This window comes from Thunnus albacares, chromosome 5 (assembly GCF_914725855.1).
Source record: "Thunnus albacares chromosome 5, fThuAlb1.1, whole genome shotgun sequence".
Lineage (NCBI taxonomy): Eukaryota > Metazoa > Chordata > Actinopteri > Scombriformes > Scombridae > Thunnus > Thunnus albacares.
The window spans coordinates 30846392-30870356 of NC_058110.1; the positions used below are offsets into that span (position 1 = coordinate 30846392).

The 23965-nt window shown below is 38.7% G+C and overlaps 1 protein-coding gene across 1 annotated transcript; it reads right to left on the reverse strand.

The window, feature by feature from the left end:
- Positions 1 to 10003: 10003 nt before the first annotated feature.
- On the reverse strand, positions 10004 to 23797 carry xkr7 (XK, Kell blood group complex subunit-related family, member 7). The gene is made up of 3 exons (XM_044352799.1): positions 23602 to 23797; positions 17056 to 17275; positions 10004 to 15413 (listed from the first exon to the last, which is right to left on the reverse strand). Exons 1-3 carry the CDS (start codon positions 23720 to 23722, stop codon positions 14600 to 14602), a joined length of 1155 nt encoding a protein of 384 aa, XP_044208734.1. The 5' UTR covers positions 23723 to 23797; the 3' UTR covers positions 10004 to 14599.
- Between the last annotated feature and the right edge of the window lie 168 nt (positions 23798 to 23965).

Consider the following 23965-nt stretch of genomic DNA (forward strand, 5'->3'; position numbering starts at 1 on the left):
ATTTACTCGCATCAATTGCATCATTGTGGAGTTTGCTGATGTTGCCAGCACTGTCAGTCAAATCTGATCAAATCCATACCCACATGCTGAAGCTGAGGTTCTGAGTGTTAAAAAACAGTTTTTTTCAAACATACTTTGATTTTTGCATATGTAGTGATGATTGTTTTATGTTATAGAGAAACAGAGATTTAACACCATGTTTTCAGAGGTTAAACTAAGTTGTAGAACGATATTTTGAATATGTGAGGAGATAGCAAACATAAAGTACATCACTGTAAACATCAAATAGTTTCAATGAATGGTATTATCTAGCAGATTACAGTATACATGTGTGCTACTTTTAGCGTTGATTTAAAAAAAGAAACAAGGGTGAAATTAAGAGGAAAATCAAGAGTTTACTTAAATAATTGTCATCTTTTCACAGTTTTCAGGACACAAGGTACTGGATTACATTTAGGATGGTGTCTTCAGCCGCAGTGAGCAGGTTTGGCCACAGGGAGGCAGCGCTGTGTCAAAGACTAACTGTGAAGCAGGAAAAAGAGGAGGAGGAGGAGGAGGAGGGGGGAGAGGAAGGAAGGTAACACATATTTCTTCTCAGCAGGACACTGATGGAGACAGAAGAGACAACATCAAACCTGTGACCTATCAGAAACACACACACACACACCTGCCCACCCACACACACACACAAACACAAACACATACAGAGTCACATAGACAGTGTGAGGGAAATTATAGTGTGAATATGTGTAAATGCTTGTGTAAACTTCTAAAAGGTTCAAATTGCTTACTGACAGTCATAGATACCATGTTTGTGCGTCTGAACAGTATGTTCCTGTGTGAAAGAGAAACAAAGAACATCTGTTCATGCTGAAGCATAGAGTAGTCACAACACCTTCTAGGGGTTGGTGTGAAAGAGATCAAGGAGTATTCACCCAACTGTTCGGGGCTCACTCCTCTGCAACTTGTATGCAGAGCTTGTATGTCTGTATCGAGTGTGAGTGAGCAATGCTCTGAGCATTAAAGAAAGTGTGACCATACACATGTGTCACTGGCCAAATCTCCTCTATTGGAGTGCTTGTCTGAGCTCAAATGGATAAACAAGGCAGACGGAGTGCAATACTCACCCTTGCTGAAAACATACAGACGCCCATTTGTCAGTTCATTGACTGGGGTGAGATCTGTACATTCAAGTCAGAGAAATATCCTCAAATTCAAACCTGTGTTTTCCCAGCTGACAATAAATAAACAGTACTGTACTGAACAGTCTGTGGGCTAATGGTAAATATGAGGTAGGGCTAGTGAAGGGGGTGCAGCCCCTCCGAGTGACACCTAAAAACACTTACCAACCATGTCAACAACAATATCCACTGAAACTGGAAGCCGTTGAGGGAATCACACCAGTGTTCAATTGTTTTGCTATCAGCTGGAGTGACTGTGCTATGTTCTAACTCACTTGTCAGAAACCATATTTTTCAACTCAAAAAGGTAAAGATGGCGGGTCTGAGTTTCCCTGCAGGTAATGTTTCAACACAGTATAGACTAGATGACCTAGTGATCTGTTCACCTTAGCCAGGAAGACTGCAAAAACTGATACAGTGACACTGTTGAAATATTTCACTGAACAAGGTCGCAAGGCTAGCCTATCTAAATTGCAGTTTGTATTACCCACAGTGACATTCCTTGGGCATGAGATCTCAGAGAAAAAATCCCAAATGCCTGAGCCCTAAAAGAGTGGAGGCTATCCTACAAATTTCATAATCAAAAACTAAACATCAATTTGTGTCATTTTGAGGCATGACAGGCTACTGCAGACAGTGGAATTTTGATTATGCCTCACTGGAGGCTCCACTCCCAGCCATAAAACATGGCCATGGCCTCAAACTGACTGACCCAGTGACTTGGACCCCAGACTCGGAGACAGCATTCGCATGCCTTCATTCGCCTGAAGCAAGCCCTCACATCCCCACCTACTTTAGGACTGCCAGCCCCAAACAAACCTTTTACTTAGACTTTTGACCAGAAAGGAAACTACATGACATAAATAAACACTCAGTACATATTTGACTTAAAAATAGCAGATACTTAGGGAAACTGCATTTACAGGAACCCTTGCTGGTTTATTGTGGGAGAGGAAGAAATTATTATAACAAATTATAAACTAAGAAATTATTACTGTCTGACTGTATTATTTCATAATCAGACAACTAAATGAGACATTAAATGACTAAATGAGACGTCATTGAAATCCTTGTTATATGTAGAATTAAGGTGAATTAGTTTACAAATGCAACCCAGTTTGTTTCAACAGTATAACAAACATTCAATGACCTAAAGGCACAATCCAAATATAGACAAAAAATGATTTAACTGAAAACAGGACAGGACTTAATCAATTTTTAAGAAAATATTTAGATGCTGCTGAAGGTTTATTTTGATCAGGGATGTTGTAAACACAACTGTAAAACTGAATCCAAATTTTAAATTTAAGAAACAGTGAAAGCCATGAAGTGCAACTTAACAAATTTTTAAGCATATTAAAGAATGTCTCTCTTTGGATGCATCCAAGATATTTATGCATGCTATGATTCTTTCCCACATGTCTTATTGCATTACATGTTTGGGGCAGGCTGGAGAAACAGCCATAAGACCTCTTGAGTCCTTATACAAACAAACTCTAAAAACTCTAGATGAAAATTCAATGCATTTCCAATGCATTTGCCTGGTTTACAAAATTTTAAATGAATTGGCCCCTCCTCCACTATGTGACTTTGTGTACACTTGCTCATTAAGTTTTATCAGCTCTTCCAGAATATCCTCCATGTGAGATTGTACCATACCATTTTGTCACACTGCATCTGGGCAGTCAGCTTTCTCTGTGAAAGCCACAACTCAGTGGAATGCCCTAACTGATGATATGAAGAGCTGCAGTTAGAAAGTCTGCTAAAAGCTACTCAGCTCCGTAACCACTGACTCTACATTTTATCTCATGGTCTTCTCATGAACGCAAATAATCTTGCTTTAAACTTGACAAGCATACATTAGTCATTTTGTGTGGAGCTTTGTATTTTGTATTATGTGTCCTGTGTGTGTTTTGCTTTATACTGTTTGTTATTGTGCTGTTCTATTAGATGAAAATTAACCATAAGCTAACGCTGTTACAGTACATCAAATGGTAACATTTATGTTTAACAATGTACATGGCCTCAATAAATAAAGAAGACAAAATTACCATTCTTGCCTAAATGTTTGTTTCCCTTCTAGCTAGGTTGGCGCATGGGAAGGACCGTGTGTCAAAAGGGGGAAGGTGGATGCAGAAAACAAACACTGGTTCACTAGAAGCTTCACAAATTACCAAAATGAAAAATATATATAATATTTTTTTGCTCAAAATGTAATAAGAGGATATGAAACACAAGCCTCCAGTCATTCAGCCCCTGGCCAACCCTTCAATCACTTGCGGATGGATTTCATTGAACTAACACCATGCATAGAGAAGAAACATTGTCTTGTAATGGTCGACATGTCAATAATAGGCTGAAGTTTTCCCAACAGCATAAAGCTTTGAGCCCAGAACTAATGGACGATGTGATGCTTAATAACTGTGTGCAGCTAAACAAAATGTTGAGCTCTATCCACACACAGGTGAAAGCAGCTCTCCTGAAACCAACCAAGGGGCCTCTACGCAAAGAGGAAACACTGGAGGAAACCCAGGTGGACAGGACTTCATAAGATTCTGCTGACCACGCCTGCAGCCATCATGGTAGAGGGACGAAGCAGCTGGTTTCAAACCAGCCACTGCAGGAACACCCGTCCTCATAAGAAAAATGTGAAAATAAAATTCAGCGGGCAAAAATGACCAATAGTTACATTTACACCATCTAGTGGCTGTAATGATTATGACTCGGAAAAATTCAGATGATATAAATATGAGGTGAAAATTTGCCTCATTAGGAGGTGGCATGTTGGGTAGATGGCTAGATAGTTAGATGGCAAAAAGAGTGCAGACTTAGCTGCAGGTGACCACTGTTAACTTCCTGTTTCCAACCATGAGTGTATGTTTCCAAAGTGGTGTTTACTGTTGCCATGACAACAAAGGTTGCATAACTTTAAGGAAGTAAAAACCATGTTTCAAGTGATCATTTTAGCCCAAATCATGATCTTTCCCTAACTCTAACCATTTGGTTTTTGTGCCTAAGCCTGACCAGATCTTAACCACAGCGTTATCGCACTATAAAACATAATTATTTTTAACATTTGTAATGGTTTTGGAAAGCGGCATATTACTCTGGGTTGTTGTTGTCTAAAAATGCTCCTATGGGTTGTTGCGGAGTGCGGGTACAATCGACCTATGTGGTCATTAAATTATGAGGATGTGTTGGCAGGAAGGTGCTACCACTGGAAGAGGAATGACAACGTCAGAGTTTAACTTGCCGTCAAATCTGGTGATGGTCATTTTTATATTGTTGTGGTATTAGTATTATGTATTTTGTGGGTAATTTGACCTAATCATGCTGCTTGAACCTGCATCCCATTGATTTTGCTGCAGCACACGTCAACTGATGTGTGTTTTATTTGCTTTAACATTATTTCTTATGAACGCAGCCTACAATAATTTCTGATTTGATAAAGAATAATCAAAAGGGGGGAAATGTGAGGGACGTTATTGTATGAATATGTATAAATGCTTGTGTGGACTTCTGAAATGCTTAGTGACAGTCATAGAAACCATGTTTGTGCGTCTGAACAATATGTTCCTGTGTGAAAGGAAACAAAGAACATCTATTCATGCTGAAGCATATCCCACCATGTCTGTATGGGTATAACCACATCACAACAACTTGTAGAGGTTGATGTGAAAGAGATAAAGGAGTATTCACCCCACACTTCGAGTCTCACTCCTCTGCAGCAGCTTGTATGTCTGTATTGAGTGAGAATGAGCCATCCTGTGAGCATTAAAGAAAGTGTGACAATACTGTATTGAGAAATTAATTCTTTCCTTATTGAAGTCAAGTGCAAGAGGTAAATTGTCACGACAACAGATACAATAAATACTGCTTGAACTTGTCCTCTGGTTTGAGCATGGACACACATGCATAGACACACACACACACACACACACACACACACACACACACACGCACACACCTATTGTCAGGGTAACCACTCCATGGTGACTGGGGGGCTAACGGCTTAACGATCGTCCAGTTACCTAGGCAACGAGAGATAAAGATGGGGCATTTATCTTTTGAGTGCTTTTTTTTTCTTGTCCAGATCTCTCTCTTTCTCTCTGTCTCTCTTGCTTTGAGCCCTGGTGGGGGCTTAACTGTGTCAAAATGAACAGAGGACAAGTCTAAAGTTTCACACCAAACTAAGGTTTCCATGACCTCTAAATGATAGATCAAACAAAACGTGTGTACTACGGCTATTGTGCTTAATTTTCAATTTTTCAAAAGAGGATAAAACAGTCTTTAGCATCTATGCCTGGAGCCTCTGAGCCTTGAGCTTGGCCTTGGCAGCACAGAGCCAGTGTTGTGAGGAAACGAACTGTCAACTTCTGTGATGCGCTACTGACTGGAGATTATGAAAATGTACAAGCTATGACTGTTGATGAATAACATTTTCAATCTTTTACAATAAGTCAGGTTTTTATCCCACTTGGAAAGTCAAAGCTAGTTAGCCTAGCGTGCAAACTGCACTGCTTCCCACTTACTTTTCATTCATGTTACCTGTGCCTGCTGAGTATCGGTACGTCGTGCACAAAAGGAGAAGACTACTGTCTTCTCTAAAATTAACTCCCTTAATGTTGTCTTCACTCTCAACAATCACAAGCAGCATCAGAAAGCAGAAAACTGAAGCAGCCAGTCACAGTTCTTGAGGTCTCCATGTGGTATCTCCGTCGCTGCAATGGCAACGATGGCTTTTTTTAGAAGTTCCAGTCAGTTTTTATTTGTATAATATTAAAAATGACAAATTTGCATCAGGGGACTTTCACAATCCGCACAGCAATCCTCTATCCTTAGACCCTCTATTTAAAGAAAAACAACCATAACAGGATAAAAATGGAAGAAACCTCAGGAAGAGCAGCAGAGGAGGCATGTAATAGACGTTGTGTGTACAGAATAGACCAGATAGCAAAATTACAGAAATATAAATAGATTGAACATATATGAAGAATCTGATCAGGAGGACCTTTAGCAACTTCCAGTTGCCGACACAACGTGCATATCTGCCTACGGTGTGGCCTATAATATATCCTCGGAGCCCACGCATGTAGGTAGGTTGTTAGGTATGATATGTAACCCCTTAACACAGAAGTATAAATCCAGCTTTACTTTTCAAGGTTACAGTATCACTCTAAAAGTAAATGATAAAGAACATGAAGTTAACTTCTGTAACAGTTTTGCTCTATCTGCTTTTTAAAATTTAATTTGGCCACACATACGCACACACGCAGTACATTGCATACTCAAAATATATGTACATATAGTATACACATGTGCTTACCTGCTCTTGAAGTTCTTTCTCTCTTTGACACACACATACACATCAATCATTCTGCTGTGAACTTCAAAGTATGTCAGACCTTGATATGTTTGGTGCTACATCAACTCTATATCTCTGAAAATGTGTGTGTGTTTCTGCAAGCTGGTGTGAAAATCTGTATTTGGGTGCATTATGTGTGAATTCATGCATGTACATTTGTATGTGTATGTGTGTGTGTGTGTGTGTGTGTGCACCAGTGATATCAAAAAAAGCAGCATCCTTAAAAGACCTCATGCTTCAAACACATGAGGTCTGACGCAAGAGGAGAGGAATGAAAATGGAGAAAATACACATGAGGGAGAAGAGGGAGAGGAGAAAGGGATGGAGAATGATGGAAAGAGGGATGATTAAAAAGAAGGAGGTAGAGAGGGAGGAAGACAGGTAAAAATGGGGAGGAAAAGTTGAAAGAAGGAGAGGGTATATGGTAAGATAAAGAACAAAGATAGGGAGTAGACAGGTGAGGAGGAAATGACAGGCAGGTAAAAGAGAAATGACAACTACAAAGGAGGGAAGGTTAGAAAGGAGATGGCAAGGGAAGGTGTTAAGGGACAGAAGAAAGAGTAATAACTGAAGAATGGGAAGGCAATAATGAATACAAGAAAATGGTGATGGAAGAAAGGAAATGAGAAGGGGGGATGGAAAAGAAAAATGGTAATAGAGGATAGACTGAAAGGGAAAAGGCGGAGAGAAGGCAAGAAAAAGAGAACAAAGAGGACAGAGAAAGAAGGAAGGAACAAATAAATCAATACCAAATGACAATCAGAAGAAGAGGAGCAAATAGGAAGAAAGGAATAAAAGATTGAGAAGAGGGATGAGAAAAAGGAATGAGGCAACCCATATAGTGTGGAGACAAAAAGGGAAAATGGAAGAATGCAGAAAAGGAAGGACAAGGTGGAGGACTGATGATATAAAAATGAAAAAAAGGAAGAACAAAGGACGGAAGAATGCAAGGAGTAAGATAAAAGAAAGCGGGAGAGAAGGGGAAAAGATGCAGAAGATCAAAAAAACGAGACAAAATGGAGGAGGGAAAGAAGAGAAAGAGGAGGCAAAAAGGACAAAAAAGAAGGAGGACTACTCACCCCGTCCTCCTTGTGTCTGCTGAGAGGTAAATGAAAAAAAGGAAGAAAAGGAATTGGAATGAAAACAGAGAAAAAAAAACAGAAAATTGACATAAACAGTGCAGTTTAGACTTGAAGAGAAAGAGAGGAAAAATGAGGTATCGTTGTTTGGTCGCTGGATCTCTGGAGACGCCGACCAAATAAACAACAAATCCTCAGGATGGAGGGATGCTGATGTGAGAGTGAGATGGAGAGATCAAAGGATATTGGTTTGAGGGAGAGATTTTGTTGCCGCCTCGAGAGGGAAGATGGAGGAGAGCTCAGAGGAAACAAGAGAAATAGGGCGGGAAGATTCAGGAGAGAGAGTTTGGTGGAGCTCCAGCTTTGGTTTCAGCTCCGCCTCATTCTGGTTTCACACCTGGAAAACCTTCAGTATGATCCAAATATAGAGAATAACCACAGTCAGTAAGAAACGGCCAATCAGAGAGCTTCAAATCATGTTATCGTGGACCTAATGGGGGGGTAAAGTAGAGCATTATTGACCGTTAGATAAATTCAGTATGTTGAATAAAATCAATTTTGGATAAATTCGTTGTGCAGTGTTTTGTTCCCGATTGTAACACAGAGCTGCAGAGGTTAGTGGATACTGTAGTATTTAAAATCATTTTAAATAACATAATGACAGAAGAACTTGGTTTATCATGTGAGAAAATTCTTCCCTCAAACTACTGTAGCACCATACCTAAGTACAACAGGATGAGACACTTATCAGTCAAAGCAACCAAGCTCCACAATTTAAATATAATAATCTGTAAAATAATTATTAATTAAAAAGGAAATATTATTTGTGAGAAGATTAACCCGTAAATACTGTTCGGGTCAAATTTGACCCATTTTGACACATGAAAGCAGTTAAGACACCCTAAATGACATTCTTTGAGACTAAAATTTTAGGACTTTTCCTAAACTGGCCCAGAATATACAAAATGGAAATATTTCAAAATAACTTATATTTGTGCAGCTGGAATGAATATTTGTACATGGAGGGTGTTCTGGGTCAAATTTGATCCACATTTATTCAAAGGGATTTTAAAGTCACTAGAGGGGTTCAAATCAAGGTTAAGGATGGTGGAATCTTCAAACGGTGAAACTATCGATTGGCATGTCTGTGTATTTTTGTCACTGGGGCAGTGGAGACAGAGCTTCACAGGGAACAAGAACTGCTCATGTTTGTTTGAAATTTACAAACCAGTTTGTTGTTTTGTTTCATGATTTATACACTCAATGCAGAGTTGATTGTGTACAATTGACAGAAAAGGAGGGCATATGGTCTGTGGGCAGTGTAGAATGATGGTTTTGATGGTTATAATGAAACCTACCATTTAAGAATGTTGTTGCATCCTTCACTTTCCATAAAAAACTTTCCATTATGGCTTTTTTGTTCTCCTGTTGTAGTAAACATGAGATCATAATATAGTGATACATGAACATATTTTTTCTATAAACGAATAGTGTCAATAAAGAAAACTCTCTCTGCTCTCTGAAACATTAATAAAGCATAAATCAACCATTTATTAATGACTGATAAGAGATAAGAGATCTATGGATGCAAAATATATTGGTAAATATATATGGTTCAAAATTTAGTATAGGCTAATTATAAAGGGATATTTGAGCTGGGTCAAAAATGCCAGGATATGAACAGTATGAAAGGGTTAATTAAATGTCCTAAACCTAATTGATGTTGCCTCATGACAATAACAAAAGTTAGGAGCCATCTTAAAAACTGGTCACAAAATAGCTATATTTTTGCAAAATGTTGATAAGTTGGATGGGGGACACAGAAATGTTTTTTGCTTATTGTCCCTTCTTGCAGATGTTTGAGCTTCACTGTGCAGTTTGACACTAGCAGACTGCTTATTTGCTGAAAGTGGAAAGTTTCTCTGAGCTCATCTTAAACCAGAGTTTAACACATGTATCTACAAGCATGATTTGTGACCTCACAACTAGCTTTGGGCCAATCATGATCCAGTATACAACTTATACAAGTGGAATATGGAAACCTTAAGCTTCCTACACGAGAATGGACGACAAGAAGTAGGAGACAACTTGTGTCCAACAGTTAAACTTTTGAAATGAGCGATATTTGGTAGTACTGTACTGTACTCAAGCGGCAACCTCCAGGGCTGAAAAATGAAGCCAATGCGGAAGTGCTAAAAACCTGCATTCCCTCTAATGGCCAGCAGGGGGCCATAACGTTGGACATATTCAAGTACAATTACCATAAAAATTGTACCAAAGTATACTATATGAGTAAATAAACGACTTTCTACATCTGTTGCCATAAAAGAAGACACAGACACACCCAGGGAGTTTATTTTGACGGCTGTTCAGCCATGTTTACTACAGTATTGTTCCCATCTACAGCTATCAGCACAGCTTGTTGAGTTCTTTTTTAACATCATCATAGATATTTTCACCACTGGTTTATTTTTCTGCTCGTTCACTCAGAGGATGTTTAAGCAGCATTATCAAAAAAACTTACAGCACATCCTTACATACATACATACTATACATACAATACATACAAACCAAAGCACACACACTCATACACATACTTCCTAGTATAGCGCCACTCTGGTATATACAGATATATAGAATGAGTAAAAAAAAAATCTATTTTCAGTTTTTACATCTTAATATAAGAGTCATACCAAAGACATGGCCACCGAGTGAGTAAACAATAGATAAATAGATATAAAACAAATACAAAAATAAATAAACATAAATACTTGCATCAATTAATAAAAGATGATTTGAGTTTGTTTTTTTGTTTTTTTAACTCACTGTTCACTTTTTAACATGTTTTTGTTCAAGTTGATATATAATCAGCGCACCACAACTGTTATTTTACCTCGACAACAAAGGATTGGTTCATTACCCAATCAGAGAAAGCGAAGCCTCGCCCTCAGCCCATGATTGGGTGGTTGAAGTATGCATCATCTGTACATTAGCCTATCATGTTTAACATGACATGATCATGGTTGATATAGAGTTGTTGTTTTCAGCACCATAAACATTGCCGTGACTGTACCAACATCCACAAATTCAGGTAAGACACAACACTGTTGGGATAATAAAACTGTATTATTACCAAATTATTACCAATATTGGTGTTCAATTGGCATTCCTGATTTTAGATTTTCCCATCACGACCCACCAGAGTTAAAATGACAGCTTCTCTGTAGAGGAGACACACATACGTCCAAAGTGAGTTTATGTGGAAAATTTTCCCTTGGGTGTCATCATTAAGGAATACAACCACAATTTGTTAGGTTCAGAGCGCTTATGTGCTTGCTTTTAACAACACATATGAGTCCGATCCTGTGATCCTTCAGAGCTTTGATTGTTCACGTTGTCAAAAAAATGAACGTAACCCATCCACAAGATGCAATTAGACACATGAACAGTACGGGCAGTGAAGTAAGGTCAGCAGCAGAGAACAGAAACGACAACAATGGTGGAAAGTTTCGAACAATAAAACTAAGAGAACTTGTCCGCAATTACTCACATTTATATGACATTTCTGCCACTTTTTCTATCTTGATCTCAACATTGGGCAACACCCTTGAATGTTGAATGTTTTTATTCTGTTGTCAAACTGGTTTAATTTGACCCTGATCTGCCCCTTTATGGATATACTTTTTAATCCTCTTGGTAGACACAAAGTACGGAGGCGACAATGCTGCTTGCATTACAGCCACTTATCTATGTAAACCCATTGTTCAAAAGCAAGTATATAAGCCAGTCTTAGTGACTTGCTCTAACCATTGGTCTTAAGTACACAAGCTTGGGAATAGTACCCCTGGGAGTCCCTTCACACCTCAACATATACACATGCAACATCAGCATAAAGGTGACTATTAAAGCAGCACTGGATACTGCAACAAGACTTTACTATCCCCAAAAATAAACAGTACACCGCTCCAATCTACAGTAAATATTTTCTTATTGTCCATGAGGGTGGAGATGGTGAACTGCTTCATACATGTTCAACAGCTCTGGATGAAACACTTGTTGTTAAGTAGACATTCTCAGTTTTTACACATATAAATGTAAAATGTAAAATGTAGATGTTAATACAACAGGCTGCACCAAGTTTGAAAATTAAAGTTGAGATGTCATCTTTAGTCATTCAGAACTGCCGCTTGTCCTGTTTTGTAAAAACTAGAATCTAAATATCTTTGACACAAGTTCATAGCAGTTCAATATGGGCTCTACTGTGCCATAATTTAGTTTTTTGTGCTTGTGTCAGTCAACCCTGACTTGGTGAGCTTCTGAACATTGGTGTGTTCTAAATACTTGTTGGGTTGTAACATAAAATCTTTCTGTTACAGCTTTAATTTTACCAAACCAGGTAAACTACATGAACTGGGAGCCTTTGTCACCATACAGTATCTTAAATGCATCTTCAAAGTGTTTTGATGACCATGTTTTTTGAGATGCATTAGGATCACATAGTAAAAGTAATATTTTTAGATAAAGGCTTTTAAGTGTATTTGACTAGTAGCATTGATAAAAATGCTAACACCCTCTGGGATGGACTTTAAGAACTCTGACTTTGTAACAAATCAGATCACCATAAATGCACAGTCTAACCCTAAAGAAAAATGTCTTTGAAAAGAACTTCAAAGAGAGCCTGTCAAAGAGAAATCTGTTGTGTAATATGAGAGAGGACATAAGTTAGCTTTGATGCAAGTGTTTTTTTAACTGTTCTTCCTTCAGGTACTGTTGCTGACCATGCTTGACTTTCTCAGCATCCAGCTGCTTCTAATTAAAAGTAACAGTCACTCACACTCGTGAGTTTTAAACTTCAACCTCTGAAATTGGTTACTGCTCAGTTCCACTGAATTTGTTTTAGTTGTAGCTCCTTGCTTCAGCACAAGGATTTCTCATCAAGTCTTACAATTTCATCTTTTCCCACCAGTCTGTGATGATGTCATTTACCAACCCAAACCTAAATCTACCAAAATCTATTTTGAATCAAAGGCCTGTACATGGTTTCATTTTGTAAACAACACTGCCTTTAAAAAAGTTCAACCCTTGTCCACATTCTATTTGTAACATGAGACAGCATCTATTTCTAAATAGCTAGCCTACAAAAAACATCATTACTTTGCAGTTCTTTTTGTTATCAATTTGCTTTGAGCATATCTTTTGTTACTTGCATTAACTGCTTACCCGATGTGTTGAAGGGTTTTCACATTTGAACAAACCCTTCTATAATTCTTTGCAGCCTGTTGATTAAAAGACACTTCTCTTCAGCTACTGTTCTCCCCAAAAAACAAACACTGGAAATTGTTTTCATAGCGTAATGAGGTTGCTCATGATACCCTTCATACTCCTACATGTTATGTATTCCAAGAAAAGTGGACGACTCTGGACGACATTTAGACTCTTACGAGTTAATGAATCTTCTTCACCCAAAATTCATTCATTACCTAACTACAGCTTATTATAATAGCTTATATCTGACATCTGTATTTATTCAACTGTACATCACAGGCCTGTTTGTGGTGAGTTACTGCATGCCATATGGTGGTAGCCATTGCAAAAGTCGTCCACTTTACATCCTTACGTCCAGTCCTAACTGATTTTTCCAAACAGGTCCTTTCAGCTGTGATGTAAACAGTGAGACTTGTGCGATGGCTGCTTTTGTATCACATATGGATGGATGACTGTTATCACTTGTAGCTCAGGCCTACATTTCATATACCATCTGTTGTGAGCCTACATTAGGAGGGTCCTTCTGTCCTCATGAGATTGGAGCCCAATGTATGAGACTATATTTGTCTTCAGACACCACTGACAGAATGCTTAGAGGATGGTTACTGAAGGTTGTGAGGGACATGCAACCTTTTGGAAGCATGATGGGACAAACCTGAAAAATGTTTACTTCTATCAATTCTTGCTTAAACAAGAAAAAAAAAGGCTTCTTACTATATTTGTCTTCTTCAAACTCATTGCATTTCTTACAATATGAAGCATACCCAGTTAGCAGTGAATTGGTGATTTGGAGGATTAAAAGAAGTCTAATCATCTTGGTTAAAACTGGGCTAAATTTGGTTTAAAAAGTGACACGTCTATGTCATAAATGGGCATTGTTTTATTCACGTTTTAGTGAATACATTTCATCCTGTAGTTATGTCTTGCTTCACAGTGAAATATACAAATTTAAGTGCTGCTGAAACAACAGCTATACATAACCTAGATTTAAAAAAAAAAAAAACCCACAAAAAAACTAGATTTAAAAAAAAAAGACATCACCTTTCAACATAATTTGGCCCAGTTTTGACCTAAACATCTAAATGTCTTTTGCTTTTGATCTGCAAATCACCACAGTGATATTAATTGGGTAGTATGTCCCCATTTTCTGTCAGTGTCTGATTTTGCTCCAGAACCAAAATGATCACATATCCTGCGCAAACTTTAGCAAGCAGTCTCTAAACGTTCCCTGTTAAGTGTCTGTTGGGTCTCCAGGGTCCGAGGCTCAAGTTCATGCAGCAGACTCTTTCTCAATTATCTCAATCTCCACAATTTCATTACTCTGAAATCCTTTTACTTCTTGTACTGGCCATGCAGGAGGAAACTAAATCTAACACTCCTTGGTCCCAGGATGGGAGATTAAATTTCTCACCTCCAAGCATTTAGAAAAGATGAAGATTATCCCGGTTCAGTGTTACTCCATTAACTTCCCACGGCTCAGTCATGCTACTAACTCCTGAACTGTGTCCTAAGGGGAGAGCCTTGGTCCCAGATTGCGCTTCACATTTTACAATCAAGTTTTGATAAACTCTTTCCTTTAAAAGAGTTGCCTGACACTTCATGTCTCCTTTCCATGCTTCTCCTGGCATAAGGAGTCCAGGGATGAGAACTGATCTCAGGCTGTGCCTTGGTCCCAGACTGCATTTCAAAGTTTAAGAGCCTCTGTTGCCTTAGACAGTTGTTTCATATTCTAATACCTCTTTGCTGCCCATCATGCTACTCCTGTACTGTATCCTGGGGCTGATGACTGAAGAGGACTCCAGAACAAGGATGGTCTTGCGCAGGCGCCGATCGATAAAGTGGGCATCCCAGGCTGGATATCGCTTTCTGGGGAGGTCGATCCGGATCACAGGGCCCTCCTGTGCACGGCATGAGGAGGAGGTCCTGTGAAGGAGTGCTGGAGAGGAGGAAGGGGAGGGACGTACCTGGAAGACAGGCAGGCAGCTGTCCCTGTCCCTCTCCCTGTCCCTGTCTCGCTCCCCAGGGACGGGCTCCCCCGTGTCTTTAGTCCTGGGGAGAGTCCTGGGAGGGCTGGTAATGACCATGTCCGTTTGGGACCCTTGGGATGGGGTGAGGCAAGCATCAATCACTCCCACCACGCCTCCTGCACCCACCACACCCTCATCCACACATCCTCCCCACTGTGAGCCCAGAACAGGCCCATCCGGGTGCAGCCAGCAGTAGTACACCAACATGAAGAAGGTTCCCAGGGCAAAACTGCAGGCCACCAAGCACACCACCACCAGGGCGTAGGAGTCAGAGGTGAGCTGGCCGCGGTAGGTGTACCAAGCGGCTGTCAGTGCCACATTCTCAGCCAGCGTCACAGAGTAGTAGACGGTCATGCGGAAACGGCTGGGGCCCTCCTTGACATTGAACCAGCAGAAGATGTAGATAATGCCCACCACCATGTTGTAGATAATCTCCTCCCACTTGGACATACAGAAGTCAGTCTCACCTTGGATGATCCAGAAGGTCATGATACACCTGAAAGACAATAAATAATACAGCTGTGAACATTGTGATGACGGCTAGTAAGAATAATCTGATGACTTAGATGTACAACTTTAAAAAGACTTGACAATAATGGCTAGGCATTTCTGTTTTCTAATTGGGAACACCCATTTTCCAATAATATCAACATGCATTTTTAAAATTTCTACACAATTACTACTGTAATTCATATCATTACTACAGCTACACATTCTCCTACTACAAAAAACAACATTGGACAATGACACCACCTTATCAAAGAAACAAAAGAGAGCTATAGTTGTCAGTGCAAAGTTGGGGCAGTGAAAGGAGGAATTGGAGGTGGACACCAATTTTCCACATCAAAGTGTGTTTCGAGGCATTGGGGAATACTACTGTGTATGTGAAAAAAGTTGTATGATGCTCCAGAGGGAGCTGTGTGAAATCTGAGAAACTGTCTCAAATGATGTCACTTGAGTCAGTATTGGTTGGGACTGAAGACTACAAGTTTGAAAATGAAAAAAATGGGGGTTTGGGGTTAGAAAGAATTGAGGTTAACAGACCTATATACCCTGCTCCTCATCTCTGCTTGAGGCTAGTAGCTCCAGGCTACATTAGCCGCTAATAGCATAACATACCTAAATCTCTGACCGAACTGTCAGCATTTGCATTGTGGGAAATGTAGGCACCATGTTTTGACAGGGCAGAAGAATTCATGCAATAAAAAAGCGAACATCTCAGGTTCTGCTGCATAGATTTGAATAGTTTAAAAAGAAAAACAAAACTGTCCATCTCGGGACAGAAAATATTAATAGAGTGCAATGCTAAATCAGTGGAGTACTCTTTTAACCCGACTGAACATCATGTGTATTCTTGAATATACTTTTCAAATAATCAAAGAGGCCTCATAAGTCCTGGTAAGGTATTTTTGCATATAAATGGTATTATCTGTCAAGTGGTTTGGTCCAGAGCGAATGATATTCATAATCCCAAGAGGATGATTCCTAAGGACTTTCCTCTAGTGCCACCATCAGGCCACAATCTTCACTGGTACTTAAGAAATATCAAAATCTAATGAGGAGATTGACCTGATATTTGCTGATTCACTCTCTCCAGAGGAAGTAGCTTTTAGATTTTGCATCACCCATGACCCAAGTGTGTGTGGTGGTGTATGCATCTACAGACGCTCTGTCTTCTGCCTGTATTTTCTTATTATTTTGCTGTGTTCAGGACATTTCTGGGCGTCAACCTTTAGGCAGTGGGTGTGTAGCCACCAGCTAATAACAGCGCGCACGTTGTGAGGGCAGGACTCCATAAAAATGTAGCGACATAGCGATGCACTGCAGCATAATGCTTCCAATGTCGAGCCGGTGAGGATGGGCCAACTTTTAATGTTGTGTTTACAAACCACAACCAACAAATCCTCCTCATTCTGCCTTTAAGAAAGCTATTTATAAAACATTGTGCAGAAAATACATTGTTGTATCACTTTCTAAAGGCTCTGCTTGAATAATTTACCTTCTGTTCTAGGACTCAGAGTTTTCTACTAATAACTATTAGTAAACAATATGTCATAATTAATCATTTTCTAAGCGTCAAATGTTAGGTGTCTTATTTTGAGAATTGACTTTTTTGCGTCAGGTTACATATGTCGCACCAGTGGCTGACGATGAATATGCCAAAGTAGAGCTGGAAGACGGAGGCGAAGAGGGCGAAAGCCACAGTCCTCGCCCCGATGGTGAAGAAGTGCCACAGCATCTGGGCGATCACGGCCTTGTAGGACATGGGCAGCTTGTCGTCGCGGGAGTCTCGCAGAACCTTCTGGTAGGAGGCGATCATCCAGGCCAGAGAGACCAGGGAGGCCGAGGCTGAGAGACCTGGAGAAACACATGAGGAGAGAAAAATAAGAGGGGACAGAAGTGTAAAAGATAGATATTTGGGCAATGAAGGTGGGAAAGGGAGTAAATAAAAGAGAGGCAGATTACTGGCAAAAGATGTAAAGAAAAAGAGAGATAGTAAGAGATAACCTATGCAAGAACATGAAAAATAACACCCTGATAATAACATTTCAAAAACCAAAATAGAGTATTTGTCTAATTAACTGTGATAACTGTGAACATCCCAAATGTGATATTTTGTATTGCAAAAACAAAGACTGCTAAATTCAGTTTTGTTGCCTTTTGGTTTTACCCAATGGCCCAGAGCAGCTGACAGAGACACGTTCAGTAATGGTCTCGTAAATATGAGGGGAAAACTCCAGGAATTGTTAAGAAAAACAAAACTATCATTAGAAATCTTTCAGTAGTTAAGTTTCAAATCCCCCTCAAATCCTTCAGATGCAATATACTCTCCAAGTGCATGCGCCTGTGATTCAACAGTGACGAATCTTCTACCTTTCAATCTCAGTTTAAGTTTAAGCTGTAAGCCTAGGAGCAAATCTGATAACTATGCTATTGGTGGCTTCTGAGAATTTTTGGGTTCCTCCTCATGTATCAAATTTAAATGTCTACATTAAATTTAATGACCAATACCAAATATTTGTCAAGATATTGTGCCGTGGACCAAAGTGTTTGACGAGCTGAACGATATAAATCAAACTATTGGAGAGTGACTTATGATTCACGGTCTTTCTGAGCAACCAGCAGATGGCAAAATGTCTCAAGGTAAACGAATGGACTATTAATATAGTTCATATATCACCTTTACAAAGGCTAACTAGTGAGAAATGTTGATAAGCAGCAAAGTAAATCAAAGTAGACCATTACCTACGAACACACTAAATAATGTATGTTTTCCTTCAGATTCAAATGGACCTGAACCAGTTTCTAGTTAAGTCAAACGATCATTAGCCCACACACGTAACAGTGAAGCCCGCAGCAAGCCGCCCAGAGCGCAGTTTAACACATTAAACATTCATGTGTGTTAATCATGCAGTCTTGTCTCAAATTAGCCATGAATCTTACTGAGAGGGCATTAAAATTTGAGCAGAGAAAGAGCTGAACTGGCTTTGCATTTTAATGTAATTTTGATATTTTTTTTTTATGAAAGAAGGGAAAACTAGAATATTGTTCTCATGTGGAGACACATTTGATTTAGATATTTATACAACCAAAAGTAAAATTAATTAAATTAATTCAAGATTGATAAAGTCAAATAACAAAAGTGTCTCTTTGCATTCTTAAGGGTTAACGTGACATCTTGTTTCAGTCTGGATCTGCCCAATCAGCAGTCCCACTGCAGCTCGATACTGCAGTGCAGACCAGCTTTATTTTATCAGTAAACTTTCTCAAAGATCAACTTCTTTCATAAAATCCTTTCTTGAAACTCCCTTTTATTGGATGGCATTTTAATAACTTTATTCATATATCAATGCTCAAACTCAAACTTTTGAATTTGAAAAGGGCTTTTTTGAAAAAAAACTTTTGTTTTGTACAAAGTAGTTTTAACCCCTTAACATCCACCCTTTTTATAGAATTTTCGCCTATTTGGCATACCTAAATGGAAAAGCTTATAACAGAAGAACTGTAAGGCCATGATGAATGTATTAGGCTTCATTTGACAAATGATATCTTCTAGTTTCTGGAAATGTGTTTGTTTGCACCCCGTCCAGATCTTATAAAGTCTCCTATTTTCCTTCTCAAAGAAATCACCCATCAATGTCTATGAAACCTATCAACTAGGTTTTCCACTTTTGTTGAATCTACAGCACTATGCAAAAGTTTTAGGCATTTAGATGCTTAGATTCTTATCCATAATGCAATACCATCAGGGAGGCCTCTGATTGGCCCCAAATTTATTCTGCAGCATGACAACGACCCTAAACACACAGCCGGCGCCATAAAGAACTATCTTCAGAAGAACAAGAAGTCCTGCAACAGATGGTACGGCCATGACATTGCTAAAAATAGGTCCAATGGGTCAAGAAACAAGGGCAGTCAGATGATCCGACAAGTTGTGAACAAGCCAGCTGTTTTTCCAGATGAGCTTAACCATTTTTATTTTCCAGGTTTTTTGTTCAAAAGCTAAATCAGTGACAGCCCAGTGAAGGATGTGTTTGTCCAGTCAGGTGTAGAGAAGGTTTATGTTGGATAGAGAGAGAGCTGCCAATCATTTACTGCCTAAAGTGATTATTTAATCCACAATAAGAAAAGAGAACATTTTTTGATGTCTTCACCAGATAAATACTAGAAGAGGATTTTTATAGTCTGGACTCAAACAGCAGCTCCCCTGGCTGCTACAATTTGATGTATGACTGATATCAGAAGCAAACTTTTAGCTTTCAGATTTTGTTCTATACTTGCTTCTTCTATTATGTCCTTTTTCTTCTGTAACTTTTGTGTATTTATTTTACTTGATGCTTGGCCAGTCTTACCTAACAAAAATGAATGTGAACCTGCTTTAAATTAAGAAAAACTCATGTTGGATGACTTGTGGCTTAGTGAGCTGACAGCAACTGCCTGACTTCTTCTGATGTTGCCTAAAGTGAACTCGTCACCACGGAGGACGACACCATTGTTGTGATTGAAATATCTTTTGTTGGATTCATCTTGTCACTGTCAAAACAAAAAAATGTCAGTGGGTGCAACTGTTCCAACTGACTTGATTAGGGAAAATGTATGTGGCCTGTGTGGGAAGACGTTAAGTGGTACTTTCTCACCAGGTAAGTTCTGAACTACTCATTGAAGCTCTCCGGGGTTTCGTTCCGTAACGTTGTTTGTCCAGGTGAGAATGATGCTATTTGACCTTTAGTAAAGCCAAATAAGTCTCTGAAAATGTTAGCATTTGTCTTTGTTAGGAGTGATGCTGGTTTGTGGATGAAGTTGGATGCAGAAAGTTTCTACATATTTCCAACTTAACACATTCCCGTCAACATAGAAAGGTGATATATAAGGAGGAGCTGGTAATTGTTTTGAATGTCTCTCCAAACTTAAACACTTCACAAACCAGTTTCCCCTTTTATTTCTCCTTAAGTTGCTTTAAGGTATATACATATATATATATATATATATATATATTCTTATTATCAGCTTGTTCCAGCTCCTTACTGAATCTATATGATGTTTACACTTGGTGGAATATTCAAATCGAAGACATGTTTGACAGTTCACCAAAATTCAGTCTAGCAACTTTGGCATCTTTAGAAACTTCAGTATCTCTAGTAGAATTCAAACAACAATGTTTGGCTGCTCAGCATAAGCTTGTAAAGACTTAGGTTTAAAAGCTTAACATGATTTATCAAAAAGAGAATTTTTTACTCAGTAATGAATTATAGATGGTATCTTTTGAGTATCAAACACTCTCCTTATGCTGAATGGACCTTGTGGACATATTTGTTTTGTTAACTGCTGTTTCCAAGATCAAGAATACACATTAAGTGAACCTCAGCTTTTAAACCAACATGGACAGGAAGTCCTTGAAGTGCTTAGAAAAAAATGTAAATCTACAATTTCATGACAACTGTTGAAACTCCATCTGTTGATCATGATTATGTGATGTGATTAAAAGCTCCAGAACAGCCTTTTCTCAACCAATGTTTCCAAGTTCAAGAGTTGAATTTTCACAACCATTAATTGGTTGTAAAAAGTTTGTAGTGACCTCACTGATCAAAATTAGTGGATGTGCTGAATTCAATCAATTGTGATTGATTCTAAAGGGAACAAGTTCTGACAACAAAATACGCAGCACAATCCACCATTGTCCATCTGTATAATCAGTATACTCTTAGCTGTGGCAAAATATGGTGAAATACACCTGTGCTGTGTCATGATGTTGATGTCCTTGAGGCTCCAGGTGTTAACCCCAAATGGAGAAAATATTCAACATATTTGGCAGAAATTTCTTCAACACATTGCATCCATAATGAAGGGACAATGAAGAAGTTTGAGAAGTTTCTCTGGACATTTAAATTCTTTTGTTAAAACATTTTTTTTTCCCTTAATTAAAACTGGTCACTGTTGGAGTCTGACAGTGTTGAAATAACACCATGTGTTCCAGGGGGTTTCTGTCTTTTAAAGACTTTTTTAAATGAGTCCAAAAAGATAGTGGTGTGCTTAGTTGTTAAATCTTGAGATGCACTCAAAAAAACGCTGGTGCTGTTGAAGACAAAGGGCTGAAATCTTCAAACGTGCAAAAGAGCAAACTTCAAGCACTCAAACCTCTCTTCAGACCACCCAATTTAGACCTTGATAAGTCTTCATCAGGGTTTCAAATGAAAAGACAATACCTAAGCCGGGCCCTTTTATACATTCATTCAGGGGTGTGTCCTAATTGGGTAATTGTGATAACAGGTGTGAGATAATAAGCGTCAGCAGGAAATTACTTTCAAGATTTTAACTCAAAAAATGAAAACTCCCCAAAAAACAAAAAATCTGAGGCAGAAAACAAGGGCAAACATGGTTATTGACTCAAAGGGGAAAACAAACAAACATACAATATAACAAAAATTGTACTGAAATCAGTTTCTTCATTCAGTCCTGGATATACTGTTTTTTGGCTTCCTCAGGCTTTTCCTTCCTCAGGGGGATTGTGGGTAGAAAGAAACTCGTGCTTATGCTTTGAAAACCCAGCAAATCCTCACATTTGGGAAACTGGAACTAGCAAATGTTTGGGATTTGTACTGAACAGATGACTTGGAAGACTAATTGGCAATGTTGATAGTTGAATTAATTGATTGATTCACTAACAGAATAATCAATGAGCCTAATCAGCACTAATATAATTGAGGCTGTGTGAGAGAGTCTGTGTAAGTGCACACATTTAAAAACATGAATGCTTATGAGCAGATGGTGGTAACCAAAATAGACAGAAATGTGTGTGTGTGTGTGTGTGTGTGTGTGTGTGTGTGTGTGTGTGTGTGTGTGTGTGGTACTTGTATCTTTGTGAGAACTTTAAGTTTTAATTTATGAGAGTGAGGACACTCTTTCCAGTCCAGGTTTAAGACTGGGTTTAATGGTTAAAGGCTAGAATTAGATCTAGATTAAGGTTTGTTTTTGTTTTGTTTTTACAGAACTTTTCAAAAAAAAAAAAATAACAGTACATATTACACCAAGTTCAGAATATGTGCACAAAACAATACCAGAGTGCTGATAACCTATTTGAAAATATAGTAAAAATATAAAAATATAAAAAATTAGTGAAATGAAAGACAAAAAATATTGAGTTAAAAAGTAAATAATTAAATGAATAAATAAACACTTATGATGAGGAAAGACATAAGAAGGCAATTCATATAACCTCATATAAAGGGTTTCATCAATTATATTTCTATAATGATATAAGAATCAGTTGCTTTTTATTGTTTGTGATAGAAAGAGAATTAAGCAGCAGTGAAATTTTATGTTGAGGTTAGAGCAAAAGGTGAGATATCACATTAAGAGTACAGATGTGTGTGTTTAAAGATATTCAAATGTGTGAATCACTTAGTCTGTGAGCTTTTCTGTTGCTCCTGTGTGTATTTATGTGTGTTTCATGAGTCTGTCCCTCTACTATATGTTTTGTAAAATTTAAATATGTGTCCGACACTTAACTTCTGTGCTGCCAGGTGTGTATGTGTGAACGCTGAGAGTGTGTATAGTATATGTGTGTGTGTGTGTGTGTGAGTCTGAGAGAGAGAGAGAAAGAGAGAGAGAGAAAACGTACTGTATGTTTTGTTTTATTCATCAAAGACCAATCTGCTTCTTGTAACAGGTGCATGAATAAAGCATAGACTGTCCTACTGATATCTGTCTTCAACACACACACACACACACACACACACACACACACACACACACACACACACCCATCATTAAACCTTACTCTCTCTGCAGAAACAATGAAGTCTAATAAAATAACTATCTAGTCTAGTCTTCTTCTTGTCTGTATATATAACTACGAAGGTACCCTAACCATAACAAAGTAGATTTTTTAACCCAAACTATCATCTTTTCCCAAACCTAAATTGTTTTTTTGCCTAAATAATTATGAAACACAATTATATGTGTTGTTCTGTAGGGGGCATGGACCAACAACCTATTCTGTCATTTGGAGGATTGGATTGGGATGATGGCCAAAACTATGAGAATAAAACCCAACTTTTAATAACCAGAATTTTCCTTGAATTCCTTCAGTTCATCTGAGAAACGAGGAAATCAAATGTTACAAAGTATTTTTCTTGTTTGTGTCACAATTTTTCACCGTGACGGAAGAACTGCGGCTCTCTCACCTTGCAGGGGGAGGACCGTGTTTCCGTGGATCATGATGCTCAGCTGGAGGACGAGCTGCGGCGCAGACTTCAGGAAGGCCTCCAGCAGGCGGAGCATGGTGATGTCAGCGCTCTCAAACATCAGCCGCCAGTGGAAATGGCGGCGGGGACCGTTGCTGTGCCAACGGCTCTGGGCGCCCAGGTAGAGGGCGTGGATGTACCTGAAGGCAAAAGAGACATAGGTTTAGAAAAACGCTAGTTGTTGCTTTCCTCATCAAACCTGCTTGTCCACATTTTTCAGTAGATTCTTTTCTATGCTTTTCTTCTTATCGTCGAAGGTATTTTCAAGGTTGGTATTACATGGTTTGAATGGATGACCCTCTAA